Raw genomic sequence first — 23989 nt, 5'->3', positions numbered from 1 at the left:
TACGGAAATAATATTATATATGTTTTTTTTAAAGCTGAAATTAGTTTTATTCAGCATGTTAATCGATGTTTCATATACATGATATACGGACAGTTTATTTTGTAAAACTTTTCACGTAAATACTGAACTGGAAATTGCTTTATGCATTCAGATAAAGATGTAGTTCTATCTTAACAATGATGAATTGAGATCAATACATGACAAGGAAAATAAGAGGAATCAATAGTGTAACTGCTCAATACTTTTATAATTTTCGAATTCATTGATACAACACAACAAGCAACATGCAGTTTTACCTTTGTTGACGATGACAGGTGATCTCAGTATATATCCATTGATCCAATACTGTTGCCTCCCTAGGTTTAACTTATTAATAATTTTATCTACAACAGCATAGGCAGTGCAGGTTTCAGGTTGACAGTCATTAAATATCTGATGCCAGTACGTTTGATCCTTGCAGAAACCAAAAGCATCTTTCCATGTCGTGGTATGGTCGTTCACTGCAAGATTCAGTTGATCTGAAAAATCATTAGGTGTAAGATAAATATGATGTGAATACCTGTCTTGTAATATAACAGCTATATTAAGTGTGTTATTTAACTGTTTGTTCATATCGATAGGTTACTAAAGAACATTTGATTGGTTGAGACTGTCAAAAGTGGAATTGGACAAATCGTCTTCCTGTCTGAACATGATATTCTCTTCTCAACATCGAATTTCAATTTGAAATCGTGTCTACGCGCGACGTGATATGGTTATATTATAACGTCTTAACGTCTTTTAAACGGCGAAATCAATGTAAATATCAACGTTTTGATTATGTTTTAAATTTTTATAATAATATCATATGTTAAATAATAAATAATGAACTGTTTATATACTTTTATAACACGTTGTTACAAAATCAAGGGGTTAAGAAATGATATGTACTATTCAGTTTTCAGAAGGTCAACGTAGGTTGTGTGATAAAATAATAATTTTCCGTTTTTTGGGTGGTATATGAACTCATCATAGATACCAGGATTAAAATGTAATACGTCAGACGCGCTTTTCGTCTACGAATGACTCATCAGTGACGCTCGTATCAAAAAAGATTAAAAAGCCAAATAAAGTACACAGTTGAAGAACATTGAGGACCAAAAATTCCGAAAGAGTTTTCCCAAATACAGCTAAGATAATCTATTCCTGATGTTGAAGATCCTTATAATTTTGAAATGTTCAAAGTATGGGAGTAAAAAAATATGGAAAAGTGATTTTTTTCATGCTTTGGCAAAATGAAGTATATTTGTTATATGTTCAAAGATATAATAAAAATAACAGGTGAGCGATCTTTTTTTTCAAATAGTCGAAGATTGTTCATCCTATTTATTTATCAGTAGAACTAACACAAGATTAAAAGATACTAATTATTTCACCATTTCTGTAAAGAGATAATGATGTCTCTATTTTAAATTTATAGTCAAACTGTGATTCATAACAATAAAATAACATTAACACTGATTAATTCGGTCTCGGATGCATGAATACTTTGTTGTTTTTTTCTAAAATGGATTTTGATAGTTAGCATTACCTATAAAACACTGTTATTTCGACAGAACAAAATTGTTACGACATCATTCCACATTACAAAGATACAAGTTACAAGACTCGTATGATATAATGACAGATAGCAAATTTGCAAGTACACACATGTTTGTGCATTTTTTTCATTTTTGAAGGATTTTTCAAGAACTGCAATTTTTTGTAAACATTGTGCAATTAACATTTCACTGTGCATTTGATATGGATTTATTGTATTTTGTTTTATTATGTTCATATGATTTTTAGAAAAAAAAAAATAAACAAAAATCAGCAATGAGCATTGTTTTTAATTCTTGCAAAAAATAGGAATGTACTTTCCTGACCTTCGGCCTTGATTTAACAAAAAATGCATTGTACGAATTATTGACGACCGAGCAAAACAGAAAATACAGATTAGAAGCTTTTGAATGAAATATAATGTAGCCGTATGTTAGGTGGGTGAATTAAAGTCTTTAACTAAGCGTTTTTTTGAACAATGTCACTCGCCTATTTAGCCAACTTTCATTTGCCAGTGCTACTGGGATGTTTTTTTAGTCACAACAGACGCGTGTTTCGTCTACATCAGACTCCTCAGTAACGATTAAACGGACATTGAAGGCCAAATAAATAATGAAGTTAAAAAAGCATTTAAAACCCCGAAAATAAAAAAAAGTATGCCTCTTAGAGAAAACATTTAGATTTTCGAATAATTTTAGATTTATATGAACAGGAATATTATATACTTTACAATTTACCAGGAATTTTGAATAAAAACTTGAATTTGATATAAGAGTGACAAACACAATTAAAAAACAAGATAAGCTTAAAAAAGTTTAGTATTTGTTATTCCATATCGTATATCAAACCTGACAAGAATTCAAATGTTCAAATTTTCTGCAAAAGGAAATACCTGTATCAATTCAAAGATATGACACTTGTTTCCCATTTGTTTGATGTGTTTGATGTTTTGATTTGCCTTTTGATAAAGGACTTTCCGTTTTGAATTTTCCTTGGAGTTCGGTATTTTTGTTTTTAACATTTTAACAAATTGTTCGAAACTCTTCATTTTTTTTTATCCGCATGCAAAAAATGCCTAGATGTATTAAGCACTTCTTTTCGGGATATGTGGTTGTCAATGCTCTTGAACTTCATGTTTATTTTGTCTTTAAAGTGTTTTGATTTTGGCATCGCTGATAAGTATTATGTAGACAAAAGGCATGTCTGGCATACAATATTATACGCCTGGTATATTTGATGTGTGTTTTGAAACTCAACTTTATTTAGTCAAAAGTAAGGAAAATAAAAATATTCAATAAAATAATTGGTTTTATCCATAGTTAGAACAGATAAAAACATTTATTTAGAGATGTAGAATAATATTTGTGACTTTTAACAAGTTATTCTGGTTTTACTCGAACGTGAATTGTTACTTTATTTACAATCTTCTCCGTTTAGCTTGTCGATTGTAATTGATAAGAAGCGCTTCATATTTAAAAAAAAATGTGCGCACGATGAACGCTTTTACAACTCTTTAAAATTATAAAAGAAGCATTCAATTCTGATTATTACATTATTATGGTACAAAGAATGAGTTATATCAAGCTTTTCGTTTGTTTTTCAATCGATTGTCTTAACATTTTCACGGATAGCACGTGCAATCATAGCTATTGTATTTTATATGGAAATAGAATATGATATTGGTATGGATTCGGATTGTTGTCAGCCAGTCAAAATAATGGATTCTTATGAAACAAATATGTAATGTAATTGCATTGTATATTGAATTTAAAACCCCAAAACAAACGTACGTCCCCGTAATATGAGAAATAAATATATATAGATGCTGTAAAAGTGGTATCGTTATTGATAGTACTAACATAGTGTCAATATCCGTGCTTGATGATTGTAGATTGCTGTTTAACGTCTAGTGGCTGCTTGTGGACTTTGAGTCTTAGAGAGTATAACCAGCCAATAGTGTAGACGAGAATATTTTTTATATTAACATTTGCTGTCATAGAATGGAAATGAAATGAATTAAGGTGTAATACCACCATTGGTTTTCCCCTTTTATTCTTTGTAAAATTTGCAGCTTTCAATAAATGTGCAGAATTTATCTTTGATTCAAATAAAGAAATACTTAGCATGAGTAAAGTTTTATCCTGTCCAGTACTGCAGACAAAGTTTCACATTTCATTGCATATAAGATAATAACCATCACTGGAAGTTAACCAATCAAATGTCAACCCCTTTTTTTCCTGTTTACAAGCTTTAGTAACTATGTAACCTCAAGTTTCCAAAATGTTTTATAGAAACACCAAATAAAAAAAAAGAATGGTGCTTGAAACAACCAAGATATATGTTTACTGCAATGAAATGTAGGATTAATTTCCTACATCTGTCAAATTCCAGGGAATATTTTTTTCGACCCTTTTTCGTATGCAACCGGATGTGAAGTACTATGATTTGGTGGTATTACACCTTAATGAAAGCCCCTTATCTTGCAAATGTCTGATTCTTGATCAATGTTAACCTTTACGTTTGGTATTTTTTGTTTTAATCAGCTCTTCAAGTGTCACTTTACTATAAAAAATCGACAAAAATCCAGAATGAATGGCCCACGGCGTTGTCTACACCTATCTGTTCGTTCAACCGTCATTAAGCCTAGAGTAAATTAACCTCACACGTCAATAAACAAACAACACAATAACAGCAAAACAAAATGAATAAAAAATCTGTATGCGTTCATTATGTAAACTACGACAGGTGGATTGTTTTCTTACTTTGCGCTGGGACAGTCATCATCCTTCAAGGTTTCGCAAGAAGACTTTCACGACATTTAGCAAACAGGAAGCAGTGCGTGCACGTCTGCACCTGATATGTGACTTCTTGAAACTCGGAATAGGATAAGATCTCCAAAGCGAAGAAGGATAAATATATGTTTTCGCCTTCCAACTGGTTTAAATCGAGCTCTTCTAATGAATCTGATGTAGACGAAAGCGTGTCTTACGACCTTATCTTTAAGCCTGGTGTCGTTTTACTTGCTATTTTTATTAATGTTTCCTTTCAATCTGCGACTCTTATTGGGGAAAGTGAACTATTCAGTAATGTGAACTTTATTCTGATATAGAGAAAATTTTACATATTCATAAATGTGTAGAACTAAGACATACATGATTTATAACACAATAAAAAATAATGTTTAATTCATAAAGTGGAGGGCTTGTGTTCTTTGTTTCCTTCCTGTTTTTATTTTGACGAGTTTTTCATGAGTGCAATTCAATACCGACCTAATAATAATATAACTGTATAGAAATCAACATACAAAAAACGGAAAGGGAAACAAAGATGTGAATATTATTAAATGTATGAAAAAACATATTTGGAAACTTGCCAATATTCTTTTTTAATTTGCTGTTCCTGGCAGATTATGATTGTTTCTTTATAAATATAGAATGCCATAAGAGTAAGCAATCAAAATCAAGGAGAGTTTGCTGGATTATCATTGTTTTTTCTTTCAGCAAGGAGCTGGAAGCAGGAATATTTTCATTGTATTCAGTCAATTGTCCCCTGTCAAAACACAAACCTAATAAGATAATAACCCTATAAAGAATTATTTTTTACTAGATAGGCTGCTTTCACACCTGTTTTCTGTATAGATCGATACATTTGAATTCAACTGTCATTGTTGTTTAACCTCTAATACTTTAATCTCAATTATCAGAGTTCTTTGGTCACGAGATGAATATTCTTTGAATCCTTAGATTATGATTGTTTTAATTACATTGACCATGGACTCTTTCATGTAAATGAAGTAGAAAACGCAAGAACCTATAAATAAACTTATAACCTCTCAATTTCGATGTAAAGTAATCGACAAAGTCGACTACATCCACGGCTGTATTGCGTCAGAGGAGTGAAATTGTCGGATTTATTTCTGTTTTTCATTGTTTTTTTTTTAAATTTTTATTTGAAAATAACACTGTGAAGATGTTATGCGTTTGCAGCGCTTTTCTGGATTTACCATCACAAGGATCACTTAAAACCAAAATTGATCTTTAATACGAGGTATACAAAAATAACCTCATGTCATGCGGGAAAACTATTTTCAAATATTCTGAAAAATTCAAAAGGTTTTATGCAAACTTCTAAATGCTATAAATAAATGAAATGATAAAAAAACATATCATATTTTTTCTTCTTTTGCATTATACATGTTATACGAAAAAGACAAGCCAATTCTTTTGTTAAAATTTAAAATTTTATTTTGTGTTTGCACAGAGATGTGCTCCATACACAATTAACAGCTGCGCAATGAGCGCATGATACGCCCGTCGTCTTGTGTGTGAGGTTTTATGCAATAATCATAAATCGTTTCTGAGATACGGCGCGACATGTGAAAAGCCCCTTTTTTTTTATAAAAAAATCAATATCTCTAAAATAAAATTTTAAATCATCACCAAAACGTATACAGATCTTTAGATTAATATAATTAAAAAGTGTGTAAAGTTTTAAGCAATAATCATAAATTGTGTTTGAGATACGGCGCGACATGTGAAAAAACACCCCCCTGTTTTAGATCCAAAGTCCCGTAACTCAAAAGGTTTTAATCTTATTTTCACCAAAAAGTATACAGATCGTTTGACCATCATAAGAAACAACTATGTTAAGTTTCATGAAATTTGGATAAGTCGTTCTCAAGTTACGGTGCAACATGTGGACGGACAGACAGACAGACGGACGCCAGACATTTGTATACCAAAATACGTTCTGTCAAAATTTTGACGAGCGTATAAAAACTGCTCAAACAAAGTTATGTGGAAAAGTGACTGAAATCGACACTATATAACTTGTACAGTCACCATCACCAGTTGAATTGCCGGGAAGATGTAACTGTGTCTCAAAACACTTGCAAAATTCGATTGTGTCCTATTTCTAATTGTGACATTTCTGTCACGTGGTATTGTCATTTTAGCGATATTTTTTAACATTGTCATAAAGCGGGAGGTTTGGTTAGCTTTTAAACCAGGTTCAACCCAACATTTATTTCTTCAAAATGTCCTGTACCAAGTCAGAAATATGGCAGATCAAATAGTTAGTTTCTATGTATGTTGGCGTTTGTTTTTGTAGCACTTCAGTGTACACCGGTATACCACTGTTGCCTTTATTTAGAAGGCGTGAGTTCGCATGGCGGATGATGCATGCATAGCAGGAGACCTTCACCTGTTTACACACCGGATCTCGCTACTATTAAAGTTCATGCGATTCCCTCAGGTTTTGTTTGTTAACTTGATTGTATTTTGTAGCTGATGTATCAGATTTGACTATCGGTAAATGACCGTTGCCTAAATTTGCTTCACAATCCGCCTACTTAATAACAATAATGAAGATAACCCAGCAACATAAAAGGCTGCAATGCTTATTTTGCGTCTCTTTTAAGCGGACCATTCTATGGCTCATATTTTATTTCATATGTTAAGATATGTCCTGAGACCACTATTTATCTTATTTTTTTTATGATATAACTTTTTGCCACAGTAGAAATCTCTCAAGTATAGCATATTTCCAAAATTAAGAAAAATACCACTGCAATTTAATTTCACAATGCATATGTCAGCTAGAATATGCCCATACAAACAATGACCAGTCAAAGAAGTTACTATTAGTTATATGCTCTTTAGTCAATATGCTTTACCAAAGGGCAACGCAATTCTTTGATTGCCATTTTATTTGTAAACATTTGTTGTACTGAATGACATTGGATAATTTGATTTTAAGAAAATTTTGGATTCTAAAAATACTGTTGTGCTATACAAAATGTGTAGTCAAGAGTCATGTGATATACACTTTTCCAAAGTATTTGCAATAACATATAATCATAGGAGATTCCATAAAAACCGCTATATTCATTCTAATTATTCTAATCTACCCAAGCGTGTACTCAATAATTGCTTTCTGTTTAACTGGTGGCACCCGTCGCGTTGCCATTGACATGCAAGAAATCGTTTGATTATTTGCATCATCGAGGGAAAAATTTGTGACATTCAGAATACGAAAACTCGCGTAAAGGTTAAAAACTCAAATGATTTAATATTAGTTTTATTAGGAATTGGATTTTCAATTATTTAGGCCTCTAGCATCACTTAAGAGACATTTATTGTTGAAATACGCATCCTGTGCAGTTAAATTGGTACTGCGAATGTTATTAAATATTAGAAAAAAATGAAATTGGTTCCGCGGAACCCGTTGTCTCACCTGCGATTGCTACTGCCAGTGTGAAGGTGTGATGTTGACTTAAAAAGTGAGTTCATAATTCAATAAACTACAGAATTAAAAAAAAAACAATCCAATATTTGTTTTAGATGCTATTTCTTGATCTCGAATATTAGCTTGTGTTCATATTTTATAACAATTCATGAAAGTTTACAAATTTAATCCCATTCTGGATATAAATATTTACTGAAAACAAGTCCATATATCAGTAAAATACTGAAAAAAATAAAAATTTTGATTCAAACATTATCTCTTAATCTTAACCATCTGTCAAAGTTTCACAAATTCAATGACGGTTTGACATTTTATCTTGATATGTAAGAAACTTAAACACTGATATGCTAAGAAATGAAAACAAATGAAATTCTTTAGTTTACTCTGGATAATGTAATTTGATCACACAAAAGCTTCAGTCCGACTTGCATCACATTTCATAAAGATTTCATAAAGTTATTGATGACTGGAAAACTTTAATCATAGACTGTATCTAAATGTCAACTGTTAAAAAGTATTGGAAATTTTCAAAATGTTGCTCTTGAGAAATTATAACAAAATGTTTTTATCAAGTAATATTCAACTAAAGACTGTCAGATATCAGTATTGATGTAATGAAACATTGCTACATGTATGCTTATTGCTCAAATTCTAACCTTCCATGCCAAATTGCAAAAAAGTCATTTTAACTGTCTGTCACTTTTGTTTAGATCTAAGTGAATGCTTCACTGCAGCAAAATTTCTTATATAGGTTAGCCCTTCAGTCATATCTAATGTGGTCAAAACCTATCGAGAGGAAAAGGTATGATAAGGATACTTTTTAGGCCCTTAAATTCAAAAATCAATATGTTTCGTTAACCTATGAACTAATATCCTTCCGATGAACACAAAATATAAGTCTGTTATGGTTTAGGGCTTCAACTTTTAGTTCTTCACTCAAAATACCAAAAACTGACAAACTAGTCTCATTTTGAGATCGATTAATTTATATTTAGATGTGACTCAAGGCATATCTCCAAACACATACAATGCTACAATGTGAAGATGTTTAGTTTCCTTGGTATAATAAAGTTTTGGGTGAGACTTTGCTTCATAACTATGTTTACCAACAGCTAACTGTAAAATGGCCAATTAAGGTCACATAAATTTTCTAACCCAGGAATAGATTACCTAAGCTGTATTTGACAAACCCCTTCGGAACTTTGGTTCTCCAATGCTCTTCAATTACTTTACTTGGCCTTTTTAAATTTATGGATTCGAGCGTCACTTATCAGTCTTTTGTAGACGAAACGCGCGTCTGGCGTAGAAAATTGTAATCCTGGTATCTCTGATGAGTTGGTGAATCATTTCAACATATTTATAATGTCATATTAACCTCGCAACTGACTTTCGGGAAATGAATAGTCCAAGTTATTTCAACCCAATCATTTATCAGTGAACTAATATAAATTTGAAAGGATCTTAAAATTTTCTTATTGTTTGTATTAAAAAATAACATACATAACAAGAAAATAATAGCTCTGTCATCAAAATATATACCGATATTGCTGTTTATTTGGTCTCGGATGCATACATATAAATGACTTATTATTGTTGATAAAGTGGCTTTTGATATCAATCATTATTTAACACAGTATATCAAACAGTGCAAAATGGATGCCAAACCATTTCTCATATATCATCAACACTTTGATGCAGATATGAAATATCATTGAAACGATCATTTTCTGAAAATTAAGTTTTCAGCTGAAAGCAACGAAAGCCGTGGTCAGATTTAGCTCAATTGTTTGAAGTATAAGGTTTAAGTGATAATTGCAGTTTTTAATTGATTTGGCCCTCTTATTGTATTGATTCAAGTGCCATTGATGATCCCTATGTAGACTAAACGCAAGTCTGGCGTACTAAATATTACACATTGTATTTTTGATAAGTTTTTGTTTACTATGGTTACAAGCATTATATGAGTCCTATGGTAACCATCCAATGTCTTTAACAGTTACGTAGACAAGCAGACTTGATGTTTCTAAATACCATCTCTCTTTAAAGAGAATATTACAAAAATAATTCTAAAAATGAATAATTTTGACTTATTATGATTACTAGTATACTTATTATGATTATGTAAATTTAAAAAAAAATGACACATTATAAATGTACAGAATAAATGACGACGTCAATATAAGTGTTATACAGCATAACTAAAACTATTCTAGACTTCATTTTGTAAATTAAAACAAACATGTTGTTGTTTCCTCATTTTAGCAAAGAACATTTATTCTCTTACCAGTTTCGCTATATGAATTGCACAAATCCATGGAACCGAGTAAACTACATTTGCGCCTGACATGTATGTTTGAGAAATTGGGAAGAGAATAACTAACCCAGAGCAAATAAATAAATTAAAAGAAACGTAATGCAAAAAAAAAAAAAAAAAAAAAAAAAAAAACAGGGTCCTGATATTTCTTCATGGATTTGCTTAAATTCGGAGACTCAAATAAGATGAAACAAGTTTTCCAGTTATTAGAACCTAAATATTAATTCAGAGAAAATATTAACTATGTTTTTATGAAAATATTCATAACTTAGATTATAAAACATCAATCAAGGAAGAATGAATGTTTAATCCATAGAATGAAGAGCTAGTGTGATGGATTTCCTTCCCGTTGATATTTTACCGGGTTTTTATTGTATTGTATTATGATACCGACACGAGGACAATGTTACATAACAGAAAGATTAAATACATGCAATTGATGTTAACACAAGTATTGAAAATGGTTAGTTGAAAACCTCACCAGTATATTTGTCTGTGTGTTTTGTCTTTACAAAGACTTTGCTGTTCATGACAAAGTGATTGATTCTTTATAAACATTGAATAACATAAGTTTGAGCACAAATTTGTTATCTGTCATTCATTGTTATATCACACGAGTCTTGTAACTCGAATCTTGATATTCGAAGGATACTGTTGTTTTCGTTAAGCAATATATATTGAATTAAAAACAAATTGCTCGGAGATCAATTGAAGGTCTTACCACATTAAATTTCTAAATAATCGAAAAGAGGATACTTCCTGTTTACTCAAAGTTACTGATAGCTCCCAATCATAGGTTTGTTCATACTGATTCGAAAAATATATGGTTTATATACACTTTTACCTATAATAAGGGAGATAATTTGCTTTTTCCTGTTTTAAAAAGGTAGCTTCTGGTCTCATGTGATAGTTTTATTCACACTGAACATGGGACGGTGATGCAACAGCACAACATAAGAACAAATTGTAAAAACAGTTGAAATTGTCTTAAATCGGTACAATGCACAAAAAAACTAACATAAAAATAATATACACAAAGCACAGAAATAAGACTACTCGCAGTTGCTGATAGCTAGTTCAAAGACCATTAAAACTAATCAAATAATTGTAATATATCTTAAGTAATGGCGTATATGAAAATCAGATAATTGAAAAATAGAAAATACATGTAGAATAGAGTTGTTGTATTGTTACTGATTATTTGGAAATTCTTTGAACTTTTCTTCAATTAATGATTTTACCATTACAATAGCGCAACTGATTTGTTTAAAAGCTCCAAGAATGTACATAACAGAAAATAAATGCCAGCAATATTGTTGTATTTAAAATCAGATTAAATTGGTCATTTCAAAACAGTAAAAAAAGATAAAATAAATGCCGACCTTTATTGAATACTAGTAGCTTAACTCTATTGATTTGTGCGTCACTGATAAGTCTAATAAAGACGAAGCGCGCGTCCGATATACAGTACAAAATTATAAGCCTGTTATCTTTGATGAGTTTTACACGGTTTTTCTGTTGTCTAATATCGTTTTCCAATATTTTGTTTACCTGCGTTGCGTTGTGGAAATCGATGAGATAAATTTCCAAGTGCTTCGATAGTTGTATGATTTAGAAGATATATAGTTCAGTGAACATTTTCAAGCTCATAAAATTATGTTATTGGTTTCAAACTTAGGTTGAAACTCCTTATGGAAAAAAAGTGTTACTACGATGGCGGATGTTCCGTTTAGTTCCTTTATGGTTTTGTGCAATCAAACGTGTTATATTAGTGGTGTGGTTTCGATCGCATTTGATATTTCGGAAACACAAGTTACATGGGCGCTAGTTTGTCGGAATTTTTCAAATAGATACATAACAAAATATGTGTTTCCTTGATTGGAAAATGTATCCTTAATACGAGTTCAACAACTATCGCCTAATATTATACAGGAACAAATATTTTAAACGTTTGGACAGTTAAAAAAACGCAAAATCAAATTAAACTGTTCTGAACCCCCCCTCTAGAAAAAAAAAAACAAAAAACAAATGTGCTTTTATTAATTCAAACTCACACGAAATGTAACTGTGTGCAAATTATATTTTGGAGTAATGCGCCCTCCCCTTAAATACGATATGATGTTTATCAAGAAAATGTTGAAGCAAGTAAGAAAACCGTCAAGTCTTCTTTTGTGCCATTTGATATTTATCTTGTTTATTTCATCTCACTTTTTTCACGCATTTTAAATCCCTTAACTTAAATTATATTTCAAAAATTGAGAAAAAAAATAACCCTGAATATTTCACAGCGCAAAAGTCAGGTAGCACACCCATACCGGTAATTACATGTCAAGAAAGGCCCACAAGACAGCAACTATTACTAATTTGATCATTTACAAGTTTGATTGAAATCAATATAGACCAAAAGGTAAGAAATGTTGTTCCATCGAAGCTGATCCGCGATATTGTCTTTTTCAAAACTGATAAACAGATTTTAGAAAATGTTTGCCTTGTAAAAATCTGTCCAGTCAAATTTCATTTGATCTGCACTATAACATTTTCAATTATATACATGCATATAAATTATATCAATATTTCAATATCTATTTAATGATAGGTATCTTAAAAGTAAGTGTAAATTTTTTTCAACACAGAAGCTTTACTTTTAATTGCCCTTATTTGACCCTTAGTAAATTTCGGAAACCCAATTTAACACCAAACATGTACTATCTGTTACCTGCAATTATTGTGTACACAAAACTTGAGCATATTGAGATTAACTTGCAATACATATGAAAAACTTAAATACTGTTGACTTACCCCCTTTGGTATATCTAAATACAATGGAAATTATAATCAAACAATAGACAACAGCGATCATTTTCCAATTTTTTTATCGGCAACATTCATTTAATGAAAATATTACTTCCTCTTTCATTTATTGTAATGCAGGGAAACAATGATATGTTTATTCCGTTTCGCATTGACTTTTTATTGGAAAAAGATCGTTATTTTATTTGTTGTGCACTTTCAATTTTGTTAAGTGAACAATGACAAATAAGGAGATAAAAAAACCCAATTTACGGTTGATTTGCATATTGTGAATGAATGTATACGCTTTGAACATCGGTGACCTACTGTTGTCTCTAATTAATGAAAACAACCTTCATATTAAAAAATAAATTGAAAAAAAAGGTTAAATGCGAATCTTTGTTATCCAAATTTACATTATTTAACAATATTTTCCTTCCTAAAACAGGAAAAATGTAAAATAAAAACATATAAAATGAGGAGGGTTATATTTTGGAAGTTTTGGTTTGCAATGGTCTTCATCTTCGTATTGTTTTTAGGTTTTTTGGGGTTTGAATCAGCGTGTTTGTTTTTTCAAAAGGATGATTGATTCCATCCTGCAATAGGCTATCCAGTTTTGAAGCACAGTAAAACTAATTAAACATATTATAGAAGATGTGGTATGATTGCCAATGAGACAACTCTCCACCAAAGACCAAATGACATAGAAACTAACAACTATAGTTCCCCATACGGCCTACAACAATGATCAAAGACCATACTGAATAGTTAGCTATAAAAGACCCAGAAATGGCAAATGTAAAACAATTCAAACGAGAAAAACTAATGGTCTGTCGTTTATTGGTGTGGTTCATAAGTGTTTCTCGTTTCTCGTTTTTTATATAGATTCGACCGTTGGTTTTCCTGTTAGAATGGTTTTACACTAGTCATTTATGGGACCCTTTATAGCTTGCTGTTCGATGTGAGCCAAGGCTCCGTGCTGAAGGCCGTACTTTGACCTATAATGGTTTACTTTTACAAATTGTGATTTGGATGGAGTGTTGTCTCATTGGCACCCATACCATATCTTCCTTTATCTACTAATTAACATATTAACACATCTTTTTTAGCCACAATGCTATCTAAAGCATACCATTATCTCATAGGATATGTATAGTGTTTTGTTTTAGGGAAGATTGTTTATTAAACCTAATTCAAATGACTTGTCCTCAAATGGAGCATTTCTGGTATTCTATTACTTAATAAAGGCAACATTAGTATACCGCTGTTCAATAGTCCGGGCATTTTATGCTTTACTTTGGCATAAATAAAACAACTTCTTTTCAATTAATAATTTCTTTTGAACACAAACAAATGTATGCTTACAATAAATCAACAGAACAATCAACAGTCAAACTAATTCATCAACAAAATACGGACTTATGCCGCAATACGCAAAACCCAATAACTGGTTAAGGAGAGACAACTCTCTTAAAAGTAACCTTACTTAACCAAACGTCTTGACCATACCAAAGAGAAATATAACACCCCCCCCCCCCCCCTCGCCCCCCAACAAATTAATTTACCCCGTTTGTTTTAGTGGTCAAGGTGCTTTTATTTGGTCATTAAAAAAAAATCGTAAATTCAATACTTTCGTAAACATTCATGCCTATTATTACGTCTTGTATCTATTATTCAAGCAACTATCAAATGTATGCATACTATACTCAAAACCCCTGTCTACTGCATATTCCACTATAAAATTGTTTATACAGAGCAAACATTTATATATCGTGACACCAGCAGAGACCTTGGCTCTTATTAAATGGATATTGAGAATGATATACAAAAGAAAAAACTTGCTTGATGAAAATAAACACACCAACTTTGTTTCTTTGACAAAATTGTAAAATATTTCAATTTACGCAATCTGGGATTGACTTAATCATTGTTTTATGCTTCTTTAAGTTGAAAAGATTTTTTGTTTTACTTAGTTATAAACCATTGTACATCTTGCTTCTGTTTTGGGGTATTTCTGAGGAACCTTTCATTCATATTGTAGTTTTAAACGATAAAGTATGATATATAGCTGTAAGATAAAGCTTTTCTTTTCTGTCCTTTAAAATCAAAACTATTGCGTCGCATATGCTCCCATTTTGAAATTATTACTAAATAACAGTTAGTTCTGATTGGTTCACGAATTATACGTGTAATATTTAGTTGGAACGGTAGTATTGAATTGTCGGAATTTAGGTTGATTCGATCGATAAATATGCTTCTAATAACACGATTTATTTACTCGCATTACTACCGATGTATGATTTATATGTTTTAAATATCATATCATAAATCATTCCATACATGTGGCATGGGTTTTGCTCATTGTTGAAGGCCGTACGGTGACCTATAGTTGTTAATTTCTGTGTCATTTGGTCTCTTGTGGAGAGTTGTCTCATTAAATATTATACCAAGTTCGTTTCTATGTATGTTGGCGTTTGTTTTTGTTGCACTTCAGTGTTCCTGTTGTTCCTTTGTTTTCCTCTTATAGTTGATGTGTTTCCCTCGGTTTTAGTCTGTAACCTGGAATTGTTATCTCTCAATCGATTTATGACTTTTCAACACCGGTATACTACTGTTGCTTTTAATTATATACCACATCTTCTTATTTTTATATGTAATTATATATCTCTGTTCACTATTACGTTGGGTGACTCGATGCTCACTGATATGTAACTATTATGTATTTATTTGTTAAAATTGAATTATCAAACTATTACATTATACATTTTAGAAAGTATGGGTCAAAACAACACTTTATAAAACCCCCGTCGAACAAAAACAATATACATGTCGTCTACATTGTAGGTGTAATCCTCCAAACATGGTAAATTTAAAGAATCAATTTATAGGGAAACATGTTACAAGAGATCCGAAAATAAATTTCTTCGCCTAATGAAAACTTAAATTGTTCAGTTTAACCATTTTATATAACATTTTCCTTAAACAGTTACGTGTTTGTGAACCTCAGAACAGAACATCTCCCGTGTTAGATCCAATGTGTTTAAAAAAATATTACAAATAATATTGAAGCAGAAACTCAAATAAAAGTATCCGAAATAAGTACGTCAAAAAAATTAAACTGTCGTCGTTTTCTCTAATTAACGAACAAAAAAATCAAAACAGCAACACAGAACAACAGCTGACGGCAATTTATGATTCTGCGAAGCACCCCATACTTTTTGGAAAGGTTAAACTAGTATTGAAAGAAATATGCGGCGTTACAAAACTATAATGGTTTATGCGTTGACGCAAGAAAACAAGTATTTAGTTTGTAACTAAAGTTTAACAACGACCATCTGAGTTTGTCCATCCAAGTGATGTTATTTAAGCCAACCGCGGCATTTCATATCCATCGTCGTCAAGATTTTGGGGCATGTCCAAGTCTGTGATTTTATCGTACTTATTTGTGTAAATTTCCGAATAAATCTGTGGTTGTGGAAGTATGAATGAAGTGAAGAGCTTCTGTCTTGACCGGCGCTTGATGCAAAACCTAAAATAGTGTACTTTGATGAATTAAAAAATAAAACAAACAATATTTTGTTTATTCCGGTTACTACGCTTTGTATCCATAATGATATCATTTAAAATTTATCTCTAGAACGTTCATTTTGAAATTGAAAAAAATCTGTCTATATGCATTTTCAATTTTATTTCCCATGATGGTCTTTGAAGATAATTGCTGGTCCTCAATATTACTTCTATTGCAATATACCAAAATTGTGTATGTCCTTTGCAAAACTTTGTTGTTCAAAACCTTCGAATTACTTTCAATATTAAGGAAGACAAAGTATTAACACGTATAAGATTGCTAGCTATCCTTGCATTGAATAACTAAAAATAATCTTTAGCTAGTGATTAGCATACAGAATCTTCCATTCATTTAGTAATAATTACATTACATGTATGTTTCATTATTATACGCTATTTTGATTGGCTAACAGCAATCTCGCGTCATTCTGAAATTAACCTTCAATGAAATGTAACATTCATAATGACACGAGCTTCCACAATAAAGTGCACAGGTAAATAAAAGAAAAACTTGGTGGAGATCGTGTTCTCATGATCTTATAAAAAAATGTAATCATAAGTATTGAATGCTTCTTTAGGTTATTTTATAGGATTGTAAAAGCGTTGACCGCGCTTCATACAAAATGTACTTCGGTCAACGCTTTTACACCCCAATAAATTTACAAAAAGAAGCATTTAATTCTTAACACAATTATCCACAAGTCACCGTAACGTTTAGCATAAAACATTTATTCGAGGTAAGCTACTTGTCTACGAGTACCTTTTTCTTTTAAAACACTCTATCTATTGTCGTGAGAAAGTATAATTAATATAGGTTTTCTGTGAATAAATTATCATATTTTTCAAAACTTTTCTATAAACTCTACAAAACAAATAATGTACAATCGAGTTTCGAACGCACTAAATTTGATTGTTTTAATTTTTTAACATTGGACGGAAACTCATCCCAGGAGTCAGCGCTTAACCATTGACATGATTTACATCATTTTTGTGAATATTCCGTTTATAAATAAAGAAATAGATAAGAGACAAAAGTTCCAAGTATATCAGGCAAAGTTAACTCTAGATGGTTTTGACTATGATGTGTATAGTATATGCCATAGTTCCCCAAGTATTTATACACCCTTGATTTTCATAAATTTGGTTGTGAGCGTTCCTGATTAATTTTCGTATTGAATTAAGTGTGGTTGCAATTATTTCCAGGACGGGAAATACAGATTGTGTAAGTACGAAAGTATCAAGCATTCATATCAACTGGAAGAAATATAATCCGTATGCAGGCACTGCTTGAATGAAAAGTAGTTTATTTTTAAATGATTACTTACGTTGTGCTTGCAATGATAACACCCAAAACGAGACAATGGACGCTGCATAAATATTTAACGTAGTTTTCTGAAAATTGATACGTACAAATATTTTGTTTAAAGGAAGAAATTCAATTGAAATCTTACAAAGGATGCACACTATGATGAAATGTCGAAAGATGTCTATAATTCTTTTTTTTTATTTTCATTTCAATTGTTTTGAAACAAAATTGATACAACAGAAATATATGACAGACCCTAGTTCTGCAGAGATAAATAGTTATTGGTTTTGACTGAGTTCCATTTGGTTAAACTTAACAGAAATAGACAAAAATTTAAAAACAGTCATCTTTGGAATGCAGCTCTAGTAAATGGGATAATGTTTTGAATTGCAACGTATCTTTTTTATGCGTTCTATTCGTATGCGACACCTAAAGTAAATAAGCTTCAATGGTGTTATATTTAAAAAGAGGAAAACGTTAAAATATTTACTAAATGCTGTTGTCTGAAGATGCAGGCATATCGGAGCCTGTGGTTGTCATTGGTTCATATCTATCATATTTGTTTTTTCGTCAATTGTTTTGTTACAGATTTTAGCCTTTAGTTTTTTCAATTGAATTGTTTCGTTTTATTTTCATGTCGGGATAATTTATAGCCGACTATATAAACGGTATGGGTTTTTTTCAATTGTTGAAGGCCGTACGATTGCCTTCATCTTCTTCATTTGAAATTTGGTTGATAGTTGTCTCATTGGCAATCATACCGCATATCCTGTGTTATAAGAATGCTGTTATTAGCCATTTTAATCATGTTGCTTGTTACAAAAATGTAATTATTGTTGTTGTTGCTGTTATGTTGCCCCTTTCAGTGACATACACTGCATGCTTCAGAATGAAAATTAGATTAGGTCTCAAATAGTATTCTTTTGCCTTATGTATGGGTACATGAGAAGGTACATCGAGCGATTTAAGTTCCTCTGGAAATCGAAAGATGTTGGGAAGGATAAGAAACTCATAAACGGGTTTGTACTAACATGATCAACACGACGGATGCTACATGCAGAGTAGGATCTGCTTACCATTTTGAAGCAACTTGGATCTACCCAAGTGTTTGGTGGGGTTACTGTTGCTCAGTCTTTAGTTTTTCTATATTGTGTTCTGTGTACTGTTTGTCTTTTTCATTTTTTAGCCATGCTTTTGTCAGTTTATTTTCGACTTATGAGCTTGAATGTCCCGTTGGTATCTTTCGCCGTTTTTTAACTACTGGACTGGTTCATTTCAAAGATTTGTTGATATTTTCTCTTTAATTTGCTAATTACCTTGCACCACCGGAGATAGACTATATATGCACTAGATGATGAAAAGGCCTTCTGTCGAATCAGGAAATTCAAGACAGAACAACTGGTCAAATAAATCATATTTTCCTTTACCATTGCTGCTAATAGAGATTTATTTTTGTTGTTGTCGAACAATTTGTATTTCAACTTGTTCTAATGCTGGAAAGATAAAGTTCTTTTTTGTAGGTTACTGTTTGTAACGCCCGTTAACGTACAGTGTGTACCACATGTTAAAGTTGTACACTAAACTCAAATTTATACTTTGTCAATAATTCATACTAAACTGACCTGTTGAATTATTAACTGCAGCTGATACAGTTTTGTTAGCCTGGTTATCTGCAACTTCGCTGAACGTGTATCGTGGCACTGTTGAACTATTCATATGAGACAAACAAGTTGTTGTGTAAGCCTCATCATTCCTCTCGCTAGATGTGTGCTGTCGCTTATCTGTTTGATTATGTAAAACAATAACTAAATTAAATTAACACATTTCAATGCATGCTTAGAATCTTTGTAGTTATGATTAATCAACTTCCTGCGATCGCCTTTACAAATCTAGTAATATTGCAATATGAATGCTTTAAAACAGATTTTTAGACAATGCCTTCAGATGACGATATATAGATATATCACAATATTTAAACAATTGAGGGGCAATATATAATATCGTTTTTCATGCACAGGATATCCGGCCGTGGTGTTAATGTTAATATATTGGCTTGTCAAATCTATTGTAATGTATGGTACACTTTTAATCTACACAAAATGTTAGACTAAATGCTTGTGCAATTATTTATTTAAAATTGTGATTTAAATATGTGTATACATTTTTGACTTAGATAAATTATAAATATGAAAATCTATATGAATTGGAAACATTATTCATTTTAACTTTTAAATTTAAAGATAGGTCACCGTATATACTGATACTGGTAGTGGTACACTGTTACACGTATATTAATTACAGGCGCATTTTTAGAACAACTCTTCATTCATTAACTGTCTACCAGCACATAAAAGTAATTTTGAATTGTATCCGCATCGACAACTAATTTATGTTGTCTTTTAAGAGAGTGGTCCCTAATATCAACTAATAAAGTACTCTAACAGATGTGTGATCCAGAATAAAACTACAGTTAAACAATATTAATTTGCAAAAAAAGAAATAGGTTTCTTCTAACATTATCAATGTTGTCTGTCTCATATACCGTTATCGAGCAAGACTTGGAGGATATCAAGCCATTATATTAATTTAACAAATCAAATGTCATAGTTGCTTCTCTAATTTGTACGTTTACTAAAAACAAATAAATAAAGACAACAGTAGCATATTTTAATACTTACAACATAATGAATACAATTTACTCTTGCAGTTTTCAGTATCAAATCTGTAACCGGATTCAGTAATTACTAACTTCAGGCAAAACGCATCTATTGGTAAATAATCTAAATGATATCAACATTTCAATTATTATCTAAGAAATTATAGCTGTACATGTACTAGCTGTAGTTACTAAATAAACTACACTGCTTTGAACGATCTCATATGCTTTAAACTAAATTAAACATGTTAATTCTCTTTCTGATAACTTAAAATTTAAAAGAAAGATGTGAGCGAAATCAAGCTGAGAATTATTTGATATCTATAATTATATGGTATCAAAACGAGATGAAATAACAATTTAATACATTAAATGTTAAAAATAAATAAAACTCGGTTATAGATCAAGAGTGCACACGCTACAATGTCTAGCATTCTTTTCTGATTCTGATCTAATTTTAGTTTGAAAGTATTTGAGATCAAACATCAGGTCGTTCTATTACATGTATAGAATTAGTTTAACGGTATCAGTGATCTAATAAAATGTTGTCATGGTCAGATAAATTTTTCTCGTTGACATCAGTGTAAAGCTTGCAATTATTCCAAATTATTTTAATACAAAACAGAATATATAGATTGATAACAAGATACGCAGTGTAATAAAAAGTCATTGAACCAGAATGATAAGTAAATGTTAATGACATACAAGTAATAGCATTTTTAAAAAGCTTGCCATGTTTAGCTTATTAGGTTGAAAAATTGTTTTTGCCTTGTATTTTATTTCATTCAGAATTTTGCTCTACATATACATTGTAATGGCGTGAAATAAGTGGCATAGAGGAAAGGCCAATATAGTATTTTAAGGGTTACAATTTAATGTGTGTACTTTGTCATGTTTAACTCCTGGACAGAGCTTAATTTCTAAATCACGTGCGTTTTTGCCTTTACTTATTTCGGTAAACTTTTTATATGAATCAATGTTTTAGCAGATTGTTTACTCTCTGTTTGAGAAAAGTTTGACCAAGATATTTTATTAATTGTCCCGATAAACCACACGTTTTAGATTCTGATTAATCTTTATTATACCACTAATGATTGTTCCTATATTCTATTTAAGAAGGTTCCAGTAGTGTATAAGGGTACACACATAGTTACCTCGAACAAATGTTTAAGAAGTAAATCTGTTTAAAGTCGGTCAAAATTGACAAATTGGCATGTAATGAAGTGAAGTAAATACACTTGTGACTCTCTGATTGTTACTTTCTTTCTTTATATTTGTTTTATTGTTAGTTGTTTTCTTAGCTTTCTATCACTCCGATGAGTTAATTCCTTTTCAACTGGTTTTTACAGTTAGTTTTTACATAATAAAGAGAATATAGGGTATACATCCAGAACACAAATTCATTACATGCACTGCAAAAACATAAAAAGCAAATGAACAGCGCTTTTAAGTAGGTATGTTGCAGTTTAACACCACTTTCCCAGGTTTGGGGTGTGTTGGGTATCCATAAACAAGCAATATTCGCTGCGTGTCTGTACCAAAATCATGAGCCTGAATTTCATTGGTTGTCGTTTGTTGCTGTATAAAGTTAATTCATCTGCTTTTGTTCATAAATAATGACATGCCGTTAGTCATGTTTGTTAGTTTTGAACTATTCTACATTTGTCAAGTCGAACCCTTTTATAGCTTTCAATGCAGTATGAGTATTTTTCATTGTTGAATGCTATAGGGTAATGTAAGTATGATTACATCTATGTCATTTTGTCTCTGGTGGATAGTTTCTTCATTGGTAATCAGACCTTATCTTAATATTTTTATGTTATAAAAAAGTAAAAATAAATAAATGTTAAACTCCAAGGAAAACCCAAAACGGAAATTCCCTCACCAATTGACAAAATCAAAAGCCCAAACACATCAAACGAATGACATGGTACAGGCATTTCCTTATGTGGAAAATGGTGGACCATGCCTTATAGCTAGCTAAACCTCTGACTTGTATGGAAGTCACATATAATTCCCTTTTATTGACAGCAATGTGTGAGCAAACCAAACAAACATAATAGGTAAACATGTAAAAAATTGGGGTATAGCAGTCAACATTATGTTATAATCTTAATCACTATATAAAACATGAAAAAACAAATAACTATTTCAACAAAGAAAAACAAAAATGACATATGGACACTCTATAGACAAAGTAACAGCGCAAAAATGTATATTGATAAATTTGTCCGTTCGTTTGATGTGTTTGAGCTTTTGATTTTGCCATTTTATAAAGGACTTTTCATTTTGAATTTTCCTAAGAGTTCGGTATATTAGTTTTATTACTTTTTTCTCATGTCAACTGCAGATTTGAATTTAATATAAAACTTACAATAATTGATTAACGTACATCAAAGATATTTTAACTTACTGATATGGTGGTATACTGTTCAAAAAATGACTGTCAATAAATATTAAAATACCATTTGCCCACAAAAAATCTTTCTGCAATGTGATTACCTATCCAAAACATATGTTCTCGTCGTCGCACACACATAGACGAAAAGCTAAATGAAGTGTATGACAGAAGCTGTGAATCCTGTTCTTTACACTTTTGTTTTGCAGTGTACCATGCTGCAGTTTCATTAGGACACTTCTCTTTATATGATTGATCTAAATAGTCATAACATATTACTTGCCTTTTTAATATAAAAGATTAAATACAAAGAGCTTTTGCTATTAGCATAAAATGGTCATATCGGGTTTTCTTTAAAGTGATATGATGAATATGTTAAAAATTAAAAGAATTGTTGGTATTTCATTGGGCCTTGCTTTTATTGCTATTGGTCAACTCATAACAAAAATATGTTCAAAACTAAGATATATGTTGTATAGATTGGCATTTCATTTAGCCACCATAATGCAGCGATTACATTCAGTAAAAATAAAACTTACATACTTTTTTTCTTTGCGGTGAAACACTTTTAGTCTGACAAACTTATTAACATACGAAACGTTCCAAAACTTGTATTTTTGTGCACTTTGCTACACTTGCAGTTGTTTAGTAAAACTGGAAGGAGTCAAATGGTTATTTTTTAACACAAATACATACCTATACGCTTTTAAGAAGTTTATTTATTGAACTATAAATTTTTCACAGAACAATTGGAATCAAAATTTCGTTTTAAACTAAGGTAAGACACAATAAAAAAATTGTTGAACACGGCTTGTGGCTCTAACATAATAAGTACACTTTTAAAAACTGTATATAGATTTTTTGTGTCATAAAATGGTTTTCGGATTCTCATTAAGATCCCATGTGCAAAAAAAACCAAAACTATAAGTACTTTGTCACGTCCACTCTGTGACTTTGTTAGATGTGTTTCTCTTTGTGTCCATCTGATGAGTTAAGCCTTTTTCAACTGATTTTTATAGTTTGCTCTTATGTTGTACTGTTACACCACTGTCCCAGGTTTGGGGAGGGATGGCGCCTTCAGACATGTTTAACACCGCCACATTCTGTATGTGCCTGTCCCAAGTGTGGAGCCTG

The 23989-nt window shown here is 31.2% G+C and overlaps 1 protein-coding gene and 1 long non-coding RNA gene across 5 annotated transcripts in view; both read right to left on the bottom strand.

Annotated features, from left to right (window-relative positions):
- The window catches only part of LOC127708343 (uncharacterized), a 177423-nt gene that overhangs the window by 117669 nt on the left and 35765 nt on the right, over window positions 1-23989 (bottom strand). For 2 of the 4 annotated variants that reach the window (XM_052213198.1, XM_052213197.1), the window contains exons 1-2: window positions 12938-13063; window positions 297-518 (exon numbers count right to left, since the gene is read on the bottom strand). The exons of the other annotated variants lie outside the window; for them this stretch is intronic. In XM_052213198.1, coding sequence (XP_052069158.1) covers window positions 297-518; window positions 12938-12998 — 283 coding nt within the window. In that variant the 5' untranslated portion in view covers window positions 12999-13063. Of the gene's footprint in view, window positions 1-296; window positions 519-12937; window positions 13064-23989 lie in introns of those variants that run through there. 4 annotated transcript variants of the gene reach the window in all.
- On the bottom strand, window positions 14478-22685 carry LOC127708353 (uncharacterized). Its single transcript, XR_007985248.1, has 4 exons — window positions 20480-22685; window positions 19424-19582; window positions 17821-17887; window positions 14478-16457 (listed from the first exon to the last, which is right to left on the bottom strand). It is a non-coding gene; the product is annotated as an uncharacterized LOC127708353 (long non-coding RNA).

This window comes from Mytilus californianus, unplaced genomic scaffold (genome assembly GCF_021869535.1).
Source record: "Mytilus californianus isolate M0D057914Y unplaced genomic scaffold, xbMytCali1.0.p SCAF_7, whole genome shotgun sequence".
Lineage (NCBI taxonomy): Eukaryota > Metazoa > Mollusca > Bivalvia > Mytilida > Mytilidae > Mytilus > Mytilus californianus.
The sequence above is the reverse complement of the archived record's forward strand: the minus strand, read 5'-3'. Positions and strand labels throughout refer to the sequence as shown.